This window comes from Epinephelus moara, chromosome 24 (genome assembly GCF_006386435.1).
Source record: "Epinephelus moara isolate mb chromosome 24, YSFRI_EMoa_1.0, whole genome shotgun sequence".
NCBI lineage: Eukaryota > Metazoa > Chordata > Actinopteri > Perciformes > Serranidae > Epinephelus > Epinephelus moara.
The window spans coordinates 24,802,399-24,818,202 of record NC_065529.1 but is presented as its reverse complement, the minus strand read 5'-3'; the positions used below and the strand labels follow the sequence as shown (position 1 = coordinate 24,818,202).

At 40.6% G+C, this 15,804-nt stretch overlaps 1 protein-coding gene across 1 annotated transcript; it reads right to left on the bottom strand.

Moving 5' to 3' along the window:
• Positions 1-595: 595 nt before the first annotated feature.
• On the bottom strand, positions 596-13,898 carry LOC126386112 (activin receptor type-1B-like). The gene is given in 9 exon segments (XM_050038250.1): positions 596-4,924; positions 6,414-6,544; positions 6,663-6,787; positions 6,927-7,083; positions 7,630-7,797; positions 7,943-8,173; positions 8,289-8,555; positions 10,401-10,646; positions 13,805-13,898. Coding segments are annotated over 9 exon segments (1,545 nt in total). The 3' UTR covers positions 596-4,798.
• Positions 13,899-15,804: the final 1,906 nt, after the last annotated feature.

Genomic DNA, 15,804 nt, shown 5'->3' with positions numbered 1-15,804 from the left:
GATATGAAGTAGCCTACATCATTCATGGTTCTGATGATGTCACACCCCCGCCTCTAAAACATGAACACACTCGTGGCTGGATAGGAAAACCCAGAGTTGACTAAACTAGTTGATAACCAGCTTTGTAGCACCAGTTATCCAGACGGCCAATGTTAGGGTTAGTCAAACCAGATAACGAGAAGATATCCTGGGTAAGCTGAACTGGCGTCGTAGTACAAAGACCTGTAAGCCATGATTTCTGTAAAGAGACATTGCTGTTGAGCTTTTCAAATGTATTTTTTTGGCACTTTGAGCACCACAAGTAGAGTGCCATCTAGTTCCATTGTATTGGAGAGAAGGTAGACGTCTCTATGGCTGATATCTGCAACACTCAGCAACTCACACCAAAATAATCTAGACTGATAAACAGCACTACGGGTAAGAGGAATAATATGTATTGCTGATTTGGGGGTGAACTCTCCCTTTAACTTGAGCTCAGTAAGCCAGTATTATCTGTTGGTCACTTGGAGGCTGTGGAAACAATCTCTAAACACAAAACAGATAGATTTTAAATACAAGGTTGGCCAAGAGGAAAATACAATAAACAGACACCACAAAGAGAAACAAATGCATTTATTACTTTCTATTAGAAGGTACATGATTGAAGTCCTGAAGGGGTTTGTACATGGATGCAGTTGTCTCTTTGCCATGATTGGACAGAGATCTGGGAGTTGTCACAACCAGCAGAAATATACTTTGATTCACACCCTCCTATTCTTCCATGGGGATACTTGGAGAAAGGTTTTAAAACCTTAAATACATTATGCATTTTATACATTGTAAGGCAGATAACAATTTGACAGACACACCCCTTTAGTGTATAAATACGGTTGACATTCAACCACCTATCAAACAGAAGAGCTCCCCAGTCTTCCCAGCAAAAAACAACAGCATCGAGTGCAGTCTATTCGTTCTTACAAACATCCTGTAAGATTTTAACAATACAGTGCAGAGGGCAAGAGATTTAAACATAAAAAGTATTGGTCAAACACATTTGTGAGACAGCATTGAGACAATTCAGTAGTATTTAGTTTCTTCTCCCAAAGAAAAAGTCAGATTCTCCTTACACTTTCCAGTCAGACGGAGTGTACTGCAACTGGTTGGCATGATTTGTATCAACATTCTCATTTTCAGTGGTGTGATCCTAAATAAACACCAGAGGCCATGACCAGAGATGATTCTGAGAACAATTTGGTTTTAATGCTGTGAGGTCAGTAGTAGTGCACATGTGGCCTTTCAGGCTTTCATAGGGACTCACAGCATACATATATAAATAACATGGGAACGACTACACGCAGACAGTACCTGTTGGATTTGCATACAGCTAAAGACAAAAGTGCACCTATTTCCTGAAAACATAAAAAACGGAGACAGTGATCTCTGACAGTGTTAGCTAGACAGAAACAATCCACATACAGTGTTCACATTGAGGAGGTATTGTATGATGAACAAGAGGAGCTGTGGGGGGAAACATTGATTTAAAATCAAACAGAGTGCTGCAGGAACGAGTCCTAAAACCTGGAAATGAGTTAGCATGTTAGCACTGCCAGTTCCCTCGTCTTGTAGTCAGTGGGTTTTTTGAGTAGGTTTTTGGTTAGAAGCCTGAAATAAAGTTTGTGGCTAACACAAGCTTCAGAGGAATGGATGGACAATGGATGAATTAACAGCTCCCTGAAGTGAAGCCAAAACATGTAGATTGTCCCCTGGTGGCTGGCTGCAGTACAGGTTCATAAAGCCTGGCACCTTCATGTTAGCAGACGAACATGGGCCAAACTAAAACATCAAAGTACAGGTCAAATACATTTTTCCCAAAGATGGCATCTGTCATTTTAGGTAGTTCTTATCATGCTGATGTTTGCTCAGACATTCATTTTTCTAATAAGACTGGTTTTAATGAGTTATTTGATACTATAAAAATGGGGTTTGACGTCATGATTGACAGCTGTGTGTGTCAATCGGTGTGCTCATGATCAATAGCGATGCTTGTAATTAGTTGGACGGATCTTTCAGCAGGAACTCGACACAGCAGATTGCTACTGCGCAGACTCTGGCTCCAAATGACCACCATTTGACCACCAGTGCAAGATGGCAGTGGCCATACCCAGGATATTTTGGCTTCATTTTTGTACAACTGGAGGAAGTGGAAACGTGTCATCCATCTATTTATACAGTCCATGCTCTGAACATGGCTTTACAGCCTCGTTGTGGTGGTGACGATGAAGTTACCGACCGTGATGTTGTTTGTTTATAGCCTTATGTTAGCTTATTACTTCTGCCAATTTAATTTATCATAAAAGTGGTGCTTATTTGTGAGGATTATCTTGCCGAATAAAACGTGTAGGTATCACACTTGTTTGACTTGTAGCTTATTTTCTGTAATAATCCAAAATCCAATAGGAAAACCCAACTGGCTTTTTGACGAGGGAACCAGGGCGATGCTACCTTCCAGGTCAACCTACAAAACAACATCATCCCTGCAGCACTCTATCGTCTATAGTCAACATAAGCAGTGTGTCTGACACATACAGTGATGTCACATCAGAGGTCAAAAAGTAGATTTGTACATAAAACTTTTTACAAACAGCAAGACAAAAGTAATTTTCTTCCCACCAACCAAAAAGTCGATATAAAAGATTCGACCATCTAAAACATGAGCTAAATCTCAACATAAGATCTAATGTAACTGTCCTATATACACAAGTCTCACCTTAAAAAGCTAGTTTATGTGCAGTAGTTATACTTGGCCAGGGAAAAGACGCCCTGAGGGGAAAAGAACATTGAACATGCTTTGACGATATAAAAACATAAAAACAAACTATTATTCAGATTCCTGGAGTTAGTGTATTTAAAAGGGATTAAAAATGAAACATTTTTGCCCCGTAGTTTAAGTACAGTGTATACAGGATTGCTGCTGCAAAGGACGAAAGGTTATCTGAATGTCGTGTTTATCAGCTTATCCAAGAGGCTGGAGCAACATTTACTCTTGTGGCAGGTTATGGTCTGTGGGTTGATTGAGAGACAGCGGCTGCTTTCAGACTGGAATACTATGATTTAAATATACATGGGATTTGTAGGAAGTGTCCCAGTCCAAAGCACGCGAGTGTGTCAGCTAAGATCAAGGACACAATATACAGTTTCAAGTCCATGGCAGCTGTGGCTCTACATTTAACCCTCCATCTTAGCCTACGTTCACATTACAAGCAAATGTGGCCCAATTCTGATTGTTTTGGTGTCATGTGGACACAGAAATTAGATTTTTTTCCAGTCAGATCTGGACCACTATCATATGTGGTCCTAAACACGATACATATCCAATCACTGGCCACACAACTACAGTAAAAAAGGTCATAGCGAATTCACCTGATTTTCCACACAGGCATGATTTTTGGTGGTGGTCAAGATACAGATAACTCACCACACAGTGTCTGTGTGGTTTGTCAAAACTACAGAAGGTTGCTGTAGCCATATCGCTGCTGCGGTAGGCTGCCCCAGTGGTCAGCCAATAGAGCCCGACTGCCAGACTCTTTCTGATGGGGACAGCTTGCCGACGTGACAGCACTATTGTAACGCCGACAGATATTGGAATGTAGCCCTGGAAATGCTGAAGTTTGGAGGAACTGTTCCTCTGTGAAACCTTCCACATTGCGGCTTCACCACTGCTGACTCCTCTCCCGGCCACACCCTCACCTCTCTCTTCACAGAACTACCAACAACAGCCGCTAATAGAGCTAGTGGACTGAAAGCCCATTTATCTGACAGCCCATTATTAGATGATTAGAATTGAGCGTTAAGCCCTGCAATGTGAACGAAGCCTCAGTAAAATGCATTTTGCTTAATAATTCCAAAATGCGTAGTTTGCTTAAGATGACTCTAAGCAGACAAAAAAACATGTTGACTGGTAAGCATAAGGAAAACCTGAGGTTTACAATACTTAATGGGAAGGGCTCCAGGCAAGTGGTCCAAAGGCTAAATCATGTTTGGCAAGTTGCCCAAATGCTCCAGTAACTGTGAAGTCTTTCAACATCTTGTAAAACGGGCTGCATTTACACAAACTGCCTCAACTGCTTTGTACATGCTTACATGATAATCAGCAGACAACTAAACACAGTTGCAGCAGAACCAGATGGATTATTGTCTCTGAAGAGTTTCTAAGCAGTTTGTGATGTGCCTTCAAGCTGTAGGCGGCACAGAGAAACCTGCACAATAGCCTCACAAACACCCATATATCAATAACAAGATCTAGTCATTTAAATAACAGAATAAGTAAAAAATAAGTTCAAAACACTCCTAACCCCCAAAAGCTGGCCCCATTTTCAAAGACAAAAAGAGCAAATGCTGTTTCTATTAAGCGACTGTGATCATAGAGACTTTAAGGAAATATCAGCAACTGATTTTCAAACTGTTAAATGGGTAATTACATATCCTGCTATCGATTGCATACAAGTACACAGGAAATCCAAGGATCCTTGTTAGTACGGAGTGTAGAGTGGAACAAAAAGGGCAGCAGTAGCTGAGGACAAGACAGGAAAGGTGTTCTTGGTAGTTTGGCTGGGTAAGCGAGGTAGGGTTTGTCAGAAATCAAGTGGCTTCAAAACTGGCAGGAGTGTCTATGGAGTAATATTTTACAAAGTGCGACTCTCCATCGTTTTCTCTTACTTTGTGCGTTCTTTGTCGAAGGCCCAGCCCCTTCCTCTCAGTGTCCGACAGTCTGGAGCCGGGTGTTGCTCAGTGCTCTTTCTCAGCGCTCAGCTGACTTAGCTCAGACTTTAATGTCCTCTTGAATGCTGAGCTGGGAGAGGGTCTTCTTGATGCGCAGGGCAGTCAAGCGGGCAGCTCCATTAGCATACCAACACTCCCTCATGATTTTGCCCATAACTCGCAGAGACTGGAACAGCAGGGAGGGAGAATCAAATAAGAATATGAACTTACAATACAGTATAAATCATTATGAGGATGACTATGCTTTGTGTTAGAAGCCTTGTTTGAAAGACCCGTGTGTTCCCTGTGTCATCCACTTTTCTTAAAAGGGAGTTTTAAAGGATAACTCAGTTTATTGCATCACTGCTCTCATGTGAGTAGCTTCGGCCGTCATTTCCAGCATTACTCAGTTACGCCATTGCTGAGATCTGGGAAACCCAATTGGGCAAGACACATGATGATCTGACAGTTGTACGCCTAGCCGATAATCTACTGTATATTTGTGAGTGTTATGAACTACACGTAAGCAGATTTGCAATAAAGACTCCTGAAATAAATATTATAGAATTGTTACCAACATGTGCTGGACAGTTGGACAAATAAACCTGTCAATGCTCTTTGATAAAATATTTAAAGAAGACACTCTTTCTACATTACAACAAACATACGGTATTTTTGGCATTTCTTTGCACCAGTTTCTTATCTGACAACATTTGCTCCAATACTGATAAGTCAAGTTACCGGTGGATTTATCTTGCTAGTTGTAATAAGTCAACAGTTTAGGCTGATAAACCACGAGCAAGTGTAACTGCAAAATATGGAGGACAAAAAATACACAAGTATCAATAAATCAATCAATGTATGAATGAATAAATAAATCCACAAAGAAGTAAATGCAGATGTTAGGACCTTCTACCACATTAACATACAGGCAAAGAAATAAATAAATGCAGTTTTACAAATATAGAAATTAATTAAAAATCTTTATTTATATCCTGTTTAATTATCTTTTTTAAAATGTATACATTTATCTCAACATTTAACAGTTCAACAGTTATTTATTCATTTACTCTTTTATTGATTTGTGTATCCCTGTATTTATTTCAGCTTTTATTTATTATTTTATTTATCTATTTATCCCTGTATTTATTTCAGCATTTTATTTATTTATTTATACCTGTATTTATTTATGCATCTATTTCAGAATTTATTTATTATATCATTTGTTTATTTATCCCTGTATTTATTTCAGAATTTATCTTTTATCTTATTATCTCTGTATTTATTTACGTTTTATTTCAGCATATATTTATAATTTCATTTATTTATTTATTTTTTGTATTCATTTATTGATATTTATGTAATTTTTAATCCTCAATAGAAATGTGCATCCCTCATGGCACTGGAAAACAGTGAACAGAAGAGTGTAGACAGTGTGACAAATATTTTGTTAGTAATAATTTTAACCATATTACAATCATTTTCTTTTTAGTGATGTCACAACGTTCCTAGATCTCTGTAATTATGTTGATGACTGTGCTGTTCTGATTATAGTTTATTAAATGATGAGCAAAACCTAAAAAAAAATTAGACCTATGTCATAATAACCTGCAATTAACTTCTGGTGTGAGTGCAAATCTTAAACAGTGACAAATTTTTGCTTTAACTGATCATACCTCGTAGCTCTGCCACCAATTAGGAATGTTGGGTCGTAGCTTTTGGTCACACACCAACTTTCTCATCTCCTCTATGGAGGGGTCAGAAGGTACCAGGTCATAGTAGGGCAGCTGGTATTCTTCATGGATACCTGATAACACAGGAAAATGTTGGGGTCAGATCAGTGCTGTGATCTCAGTTGTTAACATCCATAAAAAAAATCAAACAACACAGGTTGAGTATCCAGAGTGAAAACAAAAGAGTACAACCTCCACTATTACAGCGGCGTGCGATCTCCCAGTAGACCAGCCCCAGAGCATAGATATCAGCACACTTGAATGAGTCAAAGTGTCTCATGTTGATAGTCTCATCCAGAACCTCTGGAGCCATGTACCTGAGAGATGTAACAACAATCCCAGTTTAAAATTATGTGCAAAGTTAAAGGATGTTCCAGGAAAGGCGTCAGAGATATCTGTGAGAACGGACGGTCAGCAGCTGCAGGTGTGTGTGTGTGTGTGTGTGCTGACACAGACCTCTTGGTGCCCACCCTCTGATTGGGCGCAATGTCAATGGTATCCGAGGCCGAGTCATGACGGACAGCCAAGCCCAGGTCAGCGATGGCACAGGTGCAGTTCTTCTTCACGAGGATGTTCTTGGACTTCAGGTCTCTGTGGGCGATGCCTGGCTTTCCTATCAAAACATAAATGTAAATTACAGTTACTCATAAAGTCTGAGTTCTTTTTTTTCTGTTGCGCAATGATACCATTGGCAGGTGTAGTTTGCTAGAAAGAAAATAGTTCCTACATGAAACTGCTCACAACAAGGTCTGTGGATTATCTTGAGTAACCAGGTAATAATTTCAGAAAAGTTTTTCAGATGTATTTTTTGGTGCTTTAAGCAGTATGAAAACACTGACTTCAAGAACTTAAATTTATTTATCTATCTCTGTTCATTTCAGTCTCTATTTGGTTTTCTATTAACAAACTAACAGCAAATTATGGAGAATTTTACAAACTTATTTTAACCTTTTTCATGGGTAACATGTAGTCGACCAAAATTTACATACTGTAACTCAGACAGTTTCTGTTTTATGACTCAGTTCAGCTGCCTCAGAGTCTTGCAAGAGATGGCACAGATCAGCTGTCAACATGAGAGGCTTTGTGCCAGTCTGTCTGAGGGGAACATAAAGAGCAATTAATACAACCAGCCCTGTCAGTGATGAAGTGGTGCTGTCACCTTGTGTTCCCAGAATCTCCATGTGCAGATGTGCCAGGCCGCTGGCTGCGGACAGTGCCAGTTTGATCATTCCTTCAGTAGTGACAGAGTAGCGGTTCAGGTAGTCGAACAGAGAGCCGTGCTCGTGGTAGTCCGACACCAACCACAGCTGGGTCCATGTGCCGTTGTCTGGGCAGGAGACAGAAACATAGAGATACAAAGAGATTAGAAATTTACCTGAGAAGTACTGCACAACAAACAAAACTCATCATTAACCCTGAGCTGTGAATTATTTATCCATTCTTCAACATGTTGTGATGTCACAGGTGTGCACCTTTGTTATCAGCAGCTATGAAGCCCAGGATGTTTTCATGGCGAAGCATGATGGTCTGATAGATTTCAGCCTCACGGAACCAGGAGCGCTCTTCTCTGGAGGAGAAGATTTTCACCGCCACATCACCGCCCCTCCAACGTCCTCGCCACACCTCCCCAAAACGCCCTTTACCAATGATCTCTTGGAGGACGATTGTTCTGGCCACAGTGCGCTGGACGAACAGAGGCAGACCTGCTCAAAAGAGATGAGAACAGCAATCAACAGTTTGCTGCTACTAATTTGATTAAGCTCAAACCAGTTCAAGCTCTAACATGGGCGCTGAGCTGCAGCTACATTATCCACTGACCAGAGCCTGAACCAGACGTGGACAGATCGTATATGAGGTCCTGCAGGGTCCTGTCTTTAGCCAGGTAGAGGTGGTCACAGGAGGGGTCCTCCACCTCTAACCTTTGCCTGTGGCTGTAGGCCCTCTGGTGGTACTGATACAGGAACACACCCATCAGTAGCAGCAGACACAGCAAGAACAGCGGCCCTGCGATCACAGCGACCAGCTCCACCAGCCCCCATGTTCCACCTGGGCCGTAGCCTCCCCCGAGTCCTGACTGAGTCGTGACTGAAGAGAGACCAGTGGAAAATTAAATTGCAACATCTGGCACTCAGTACACACATAAGACAGACTTTGATCCCTGATATAAACTGCTTCATGACCACGAGGAATGACAGTATAAAGCTTTTGGTTATGCACACTGAGTCCACATTTGACTCTTGCATTAACTTCTATTGATTACTCCCAGTTATTTAAGTACGAGATGCTTAGTTCTCTACACTAAAAGGCTTTTATAGTACAATAAGTACTGAAATTGCATTAACAGCGTACATACACTGTAAAAGGTCTGCTAATTCTCTCCTTTGACCTTTCTCATATTTTTCAGTAGTGCTTTGTCTTTGTGACACTCGTGTTAAGTTTCTCAACTCCATTGTTGATTCAGACAAATAAATGATTTTCTGGCTCCTTTTCACACTGTGTTGCACAGATCTAAAAAGGATATCCACACTCAAAGAGTATGTGAGTCAGTACAACAAGCAGAGCAACTTGGGGTTAAATTATCATCAGTTTATACCAGTCTTTTAAAGTGCTGCTTCTCGGTTAAAAGCTTCATATGAACTTGTGTTTCTTGTGCATGCTAGAAATGAATGCCGATCACAATTTCCTGTCTTTCCTGTTTCTCTACATTGACACTCTTCTCTCTGCAAAATATGTTTGGACACTGTACAGAACTCCATAGGAAACATGTATCTTCTCAGGAACCATGAGTCATAAAACAGTGTCGGAAACAGGAAACATGTTCCTGCCTGTGGTTTGCTCACTCACTGTATGTTAGGAGCAAATATTAGATGTATGGCACTCCAGGTAAAGACACATTTTTTTGTAATATGTGTTTGCTTCAAGTCACATGATAGATAGACATTTGTGTTCTAATCTGTCACACAAAAATTAAAAAATTTCAAGCATGGGTAGACAGTTTTATTTTGGACACACTAGGCAAAAATCTCACTTGAGCATTATGTAATTCAAGTGGACTAAGAGAGAGAAAAAATTAGACTACTTCTCTTGGCTCTGTTTTCAGGCTTTAGAAAACCCAGCCTGTGACGGGAGACTTTGGACAATCACAGGTTATTTCAGAGAGAGAGTAGTAGTTTAGTCTTTTGCTAACCAGAGCCAAAAGCTAACAGCTGTGGCTTCATGTTCACGTTTATGTAGCTAATGTTAGTGAGACCCTCGAATCACAGTGAGTCCTCCGCCTCAAACCCTTCCACTACAGATCACTTTGCAGGGAGGAGAGCAAGCACCAGCTCCGAATGACCCACAGTCAGCGACCGCAGCATCACAAATCCAGCAAATGGAAACCACAGCTCTGGGAGACCAGACAGCCCAGACTCCAAGACGCCAGATTAGCGAACTTTCTGTTGCTGCTGTTACAAAGGTTTGACCTGGCACTGCTGTTGGCCACCAGCACGCTGCAATGCACTGGCCAAATGTGAGCTGCTAGAGCCACCAACCAAAGGTCTGCTCCCTGAGATGCTGCCCACTCTCCTTCCAGTGAAGCATGGAGGCGGAGAGTGAGGCGGAGGGACCGTGGAGTGGCTGGCTAGCTAATCCTTGTCTAATTTGTGGGCGAGGAGGGGCTGAGGAAATTAAGTGTGGAACTCTACAATGAAAAAAGATTAAAAGCATCAATGTATGGCAAACACTCGGTTAATGTATGAAGCGTGTGCATATGCCCATGGTCGTTTGGTGGGAGGGGCTTAGGACAGAGAGGGGAGAACTGCAGGAGGAGGGTGTACTTTTAAATTCTTATGTTTATTGGCCTTTTCCAAATTTCTGCATATCCCAGGTTTAAGGTCAGAGCATTGGTGATCATGATGTATAAGCCGTGTGCAACTTCAGAGCTCTTACCTGAAGGTACTTTGAGGTCAATGCTGTTGCAGTAGTCCGTGTAGCAGCAGTGGATGTTCAGCAAGCCCTCTGCACCGAGGCAGAAGAACGGTTGTCCGGGGGGCACAAGATTGTCTCGTGTGATGCATCTACGGACGTGCTGCTCTTGGCCGTCAATGAGGGAAGTGGAGGCCATGCACGCTCCATCCGTCTCACACTGGAAGCCAGTCTTCTCACACTGGACAGTGGTGCAGTTACACCGCAAAGCTGCAGGGACAGAGGGGGCAGAAGGAAGGAACACAGCGTGAGACATAACAGTTTGCATGATTAAAAGTACTAGACTTTCGTCTGCAAGCACCGCTAATGAATACTGTGTTTGTGTGTGTGTGTGTACAGGCTGTGAATTTATTGTTACATAACGGGCAAATGTGGGAGCAAAGTACTTTATTTTCTTCTAAACTGTGCAGCAACGTACAGTACACATCATGCGCAGTAGAGGGCAATAGCAGCCATAAGTAACAGTATGCATTACATTATAAGCTCTGCACTTACAAACAATATGCAACAGTGGATGAAGCCCAAAAACAGAAAGGACAATTCCTATTACCACTCTGACTGTGATGACATTCTGTTATGGTTTCTGTAGCAAGTGGCATCTCACTTTTAGATAATGGTGATTCAATTAGTTTGGTGAGTGTAAGACCCACCTGAGGAAGCCACCTGGCAAGGTTAGAGTAATATTTCACAGCGACACTGCCTAAATATTTCAAGTACTAAAGGAACATTTTCAGATGAGTGATGCGTTGCAAAGATGAACTGGAGAGGTAAGGACAGAGAGACGGAGGATGGTACTGGCGAGGTCAGGAAGTAGAGGAAGTGTTCGAGGTAGGGTGGGGTGTGTGTAGGATGGCAGGGGCTTTGGGAGGATGGGTGGAGAGTTTATGTGAGGGCATGTAGGAGTAGAGATTAAATGACCGGCTTTGACAAACAACAGACTGAGACTTCCTCTTGAAACTCGGTAATAATATTAAGACACAGACATGATGGGACATTCCAGTCATTCTGAAAAAGCCCCCAGTGGATTCTCAGCAGAAAATGACCTTGCCAGAGAGCATGTCTGTGCTGGATGTGCTGGTTAGAAAACACGCACATATGAACCTGAACTTCAGAGTTATTACATCAAACGGGGGAAATGTAGAGTTAATGTGTTACAACATCTCTGTGGTGCTGACTCATACAATGCCAACACCTACTTGGCAGATGCTGGTGGTCATACGAGAAACAAAACAACCTATCTTTCAAAAAAATAAGGAAGATAGATGCTGACTAAACATGAAATGAGACTGACGTTTCAGATTTTCCATGGCTATTATTGTCATAACTATAATCAACATCGGGCTGATGTTTTAAAAGAGTCCTCAGAGAACAAAAAATAATCAGCATTAGGAACAGAAATCCTTAAAGTATAGTTAAATATAGCCAAGATACTGCAAGACACTGCAGTTAATTTGTGTGTTTACCTCTGTTTACACAACGATTACTTTAATATCACCACTGGAATCAGATGCTTGAGCACTGGGTGATCTTTCTGTTTTCGACCAGAACACAACAGGATTGAGATGCCATATTTCATGACATTTTACATCCCGAGCAACAACTTAATGTCCCGTACTTCTGAAGAACAATAAAGGGAACAGAACTGACATATATATCTACACTGTGTGGGGATGCAAAGCAAAGTTATACTCCTTAACACCATGGCAAAACATAAACAAGCTCAGGAAGGGGCTTTTCCAGTTTATATTTTACCAGAATTTTTTTTTAATTTCATCTCTTTTTCCTTTTCAACTTATTCCCCCTGGCCATCTACTTACTTACCCATTACTGTGTTTGTTTTCATTGGTTATCATTGTCCTTTTTATATATTTTTATTATAACCTTTTTTCTGTAATGTGTGGCGCTGTTGTTGTGCAAAGGTTGGGCTGGATGGGGGAAAGAAAATATGAAAAAAGGGTGACCTGTAAACCAGCAGCTTGTGTATTGTTTGTTAATAGTTTATAGTCTGTTTCTCTGTCCTAGAAGGTCTGTTTCTGTTGATCATCTAATCTGATCAATTAGTCAGCTGGTAGAAATTTAACCAGCAAGTATTTTGATAATCAACTAATCATTTAAATCAATCTTGAAGCAAAAACACTAAAGATTATCTGGTGCCACCTTCTCAAACTCTTCATTGAAAACTGAATTTCTTTGGATTTTTAAATTCTTGGACAAACAAAAAGCAATTTCAGTGGCAATGTTCACTAATTTCTGACAATTTATGGAACTAAAGTGATTAATTAAGATTGATTAAGAAGGCAATCAGCACTTTAAATGGCAATGAACTCAACTGTTAGGTGCAGCCCTAGCTTTTTTGTGGCAATGTAATAAACTGTTTTTAGGAAGGAAACATGGATGACAAATAAGAATATTATACATATCACCCACTCCTACTCTGCCCCATAACATAACAAGCTACACATATCATTAACCTGCTGATGTATACTTTCTAGTCTCTCATACACAGAAGTAAAAGTGGATCATGCTAACACAAACAATAATACAGATGACACTATAGAAGACTCTGAGTGAACACACCAGACTCATCAGGCTCCAAATCATGATAAACTTTGTACTAATCTACTATCACACACAGGTGCATTTGTTCTAATACACCATGTTGTACATCTGTGTATTATATATGTTTACAGCAACACTGCAACATAAGTTTAATCCCCACATCTGTGCATGGGGCTGCAGATATGAGATTACTAATGTCTGTAACATGAGCACATCCATGATAATTACATTAACATGTGAGCACTCTGAAATCCTGACACACACACACACACACACACACCCTCAAGGCATCATTATCTAACATGTCAAATGTCTCTGGATAACATTACTGTGATGCAAAGAGGATAAACAGCAGACAAAGACATAAGGGAAGGGTCGCACACTGCGGTAACAACCATATATTTAGCTGTACAAGTTAAATAACCACTGCTACATAAGGCTGAGAGCAAAGCAACACTCTGTGTGTTTACAGCCTAATAATTGACTGAGCTGACAGCCCATGCTACCTCACACACCTTCTAACTGCTGTTTCAGACTAGCCTAACTGGCTCGACAACGACAGAAACACGGTGAGATGTCGTGTGTTGTCACATTTACACGAAAGATATCTAAATAACACGCAGGTTTGTACAAATTAAGGCTGACCTGGTTTCAAGTCTATGTGTCAATTCAGTTTGTCGTCCCGGGGCTAGGCTAGCTAACCTAGCTAACGTTAGCTAGCAGCTAACTCCACAGTCGTTCGCCTTCATGATGGCAGCAGCACCACAGCAGCAGCGGCTTGTGAACAAAACAAACTATAAGTCACTCACCCTCACAGGTTCTGTACAGGACCGCCTGAACAACCACGACGGCTAACGAGATCTGTAGGTTAGCCATGATCAATGAATTCCCGGCTCATCGCATTAAGACATTTAGTTAGCTAACGTTAGATGTGGCGAGGCGTAATGATGACAGCTAACCAGGCTGTCAGTGCACAGTGAACAGTTTACTAACATGTTCCACCAGCAGGCTGCAGCACACACACAGACTGGGGATTATTACAGAGGTGAGTTAGTAAGTATCTATCTATCTATCTATCTATCTATCTATCTATCTATCTATCTATGTTAAAGGTCACCCCCATTAGGATGTACTGTAATCCTGGATATTACAGACAGGGTGCTATAAGAGATAGATATGCAGCACATTACAGACTAATTCATATATAACAGGTCACAAAGGTCACTCCCAAACAGCCTTTTGTCAGCAGCAGGTTGTGCTTGTCATTAGGCTCACATTGCTGTAAGATCATCCCCAAATTTATTAGAGTTCTGGAGGAAAAGCTACTTTTGCTAATATGTCCTTTTCAGTATTTTCTTACAGAGCATATCTGTCTTTTCACCTTTAGCCTTCATATGCACATGTAACTGAGTTTAAGCCTAGAGCAGGGGTGTCAAATATACAGCGTGGGGCCCAGAACTGGCCCACCAAAGGGTCCAAGCTGGCCCACTAGGTGACTTTGCACACCTATTGAGGCACTTGTGAAGGCTAAGAGGTGCCAGGTGTCAGGAGCTATTTAAACAGCTATTTAAACAGTGAGTAAAATGATGCCTCTGAGGCTTTTCCACCCTGACCAGAATACATTTCTCTGAGATAACAATTAACACATACTTTGGTCATATTTAAAGATATGGAACAGTGTGCAAAATATTGTTAACCGGCAGCATCGGTACAAAAGAATCTGTGTCAGACTTCTATCTTAAAACAATATGAGAGGAACCCTGTTGCTAAGGCACTGACAAAACTTCAGATTGTAAATGGGTTGTAAGACAGGGGATGACTTCACCTACTTCTTCTATAGCTTCCATTTCAGTGGAAAATTATGAAAAAAAGCACATGTAATGAAAGTGAGAAGTAAACTGACTGAATGTGGAAAAACTGATACATACTGTTGAATTTGCAAATTTTTTTTTAGGATATTGCAGGATGTTCATCGTTTTTTTGTAAATGGATGAACATTTTCAGAATGTGCTTCTTTACACTGAAAAAGTGAAAAAATAAAATAGAAGGGGTTGTTGTTATTTGTAAATTACTATGCAATAGTTTTACTGGTCCAGCCCGTGGGCTGTGTGTGGTTCATGAACTACAATGAGTTTGACACCCCTGATCTAGAAAGTGCTTAAACATATTTTATTTTAACACTGACAATGCCACTTTGGGACTCTCACCCAAAGACTGGTGTACTTCTCCCACCACAAGAGGCTACCCTTTAAACCCCAGGTAAGCACCACAGTTAATACAGAGGCACATCTACAAATAAAGAATGTAATTTTTAATTTGTTGAGTACAAATGATCTTTATTTGTACATGTGCCACTGTATTAACTGTGGAGCTTACTTGTGGTTTAACCCTTTAAGACTTGATTTTTTTATTTTTATTTTTTTAAAACAAGGAAAGAAGGCAATAAGAAATTTATGAAATGGCCCAGATATTACCAAGATATGAAGAATCTTTAAGAAGTAACTTTAGTAATTAAGAAATCACCCAAAAATAAACCAAAAAGAAAAGTAAAAAAAGAAAAACAAACAAGAAAATTAGCTTAAAATAAGCAAAAAACAAAAAGTTTAAAAAAGAAAAACAAGAAAATTACCTGAAATAAGCAAAAAAAGAAAAGTAAAAAGCCAAAAACAGACGTCCAGATTTCAAAAGGGTTAAAGGGGAACCTCTTGTAGAGTGGTGGGAGAAGTACTTTTGTTACTTACTAGTCTTTGGGTGAGAGTCCCAAGGTGGTGCTGTCTGTGTTTGCTTTAAAATTGAATCTATTTAAGCA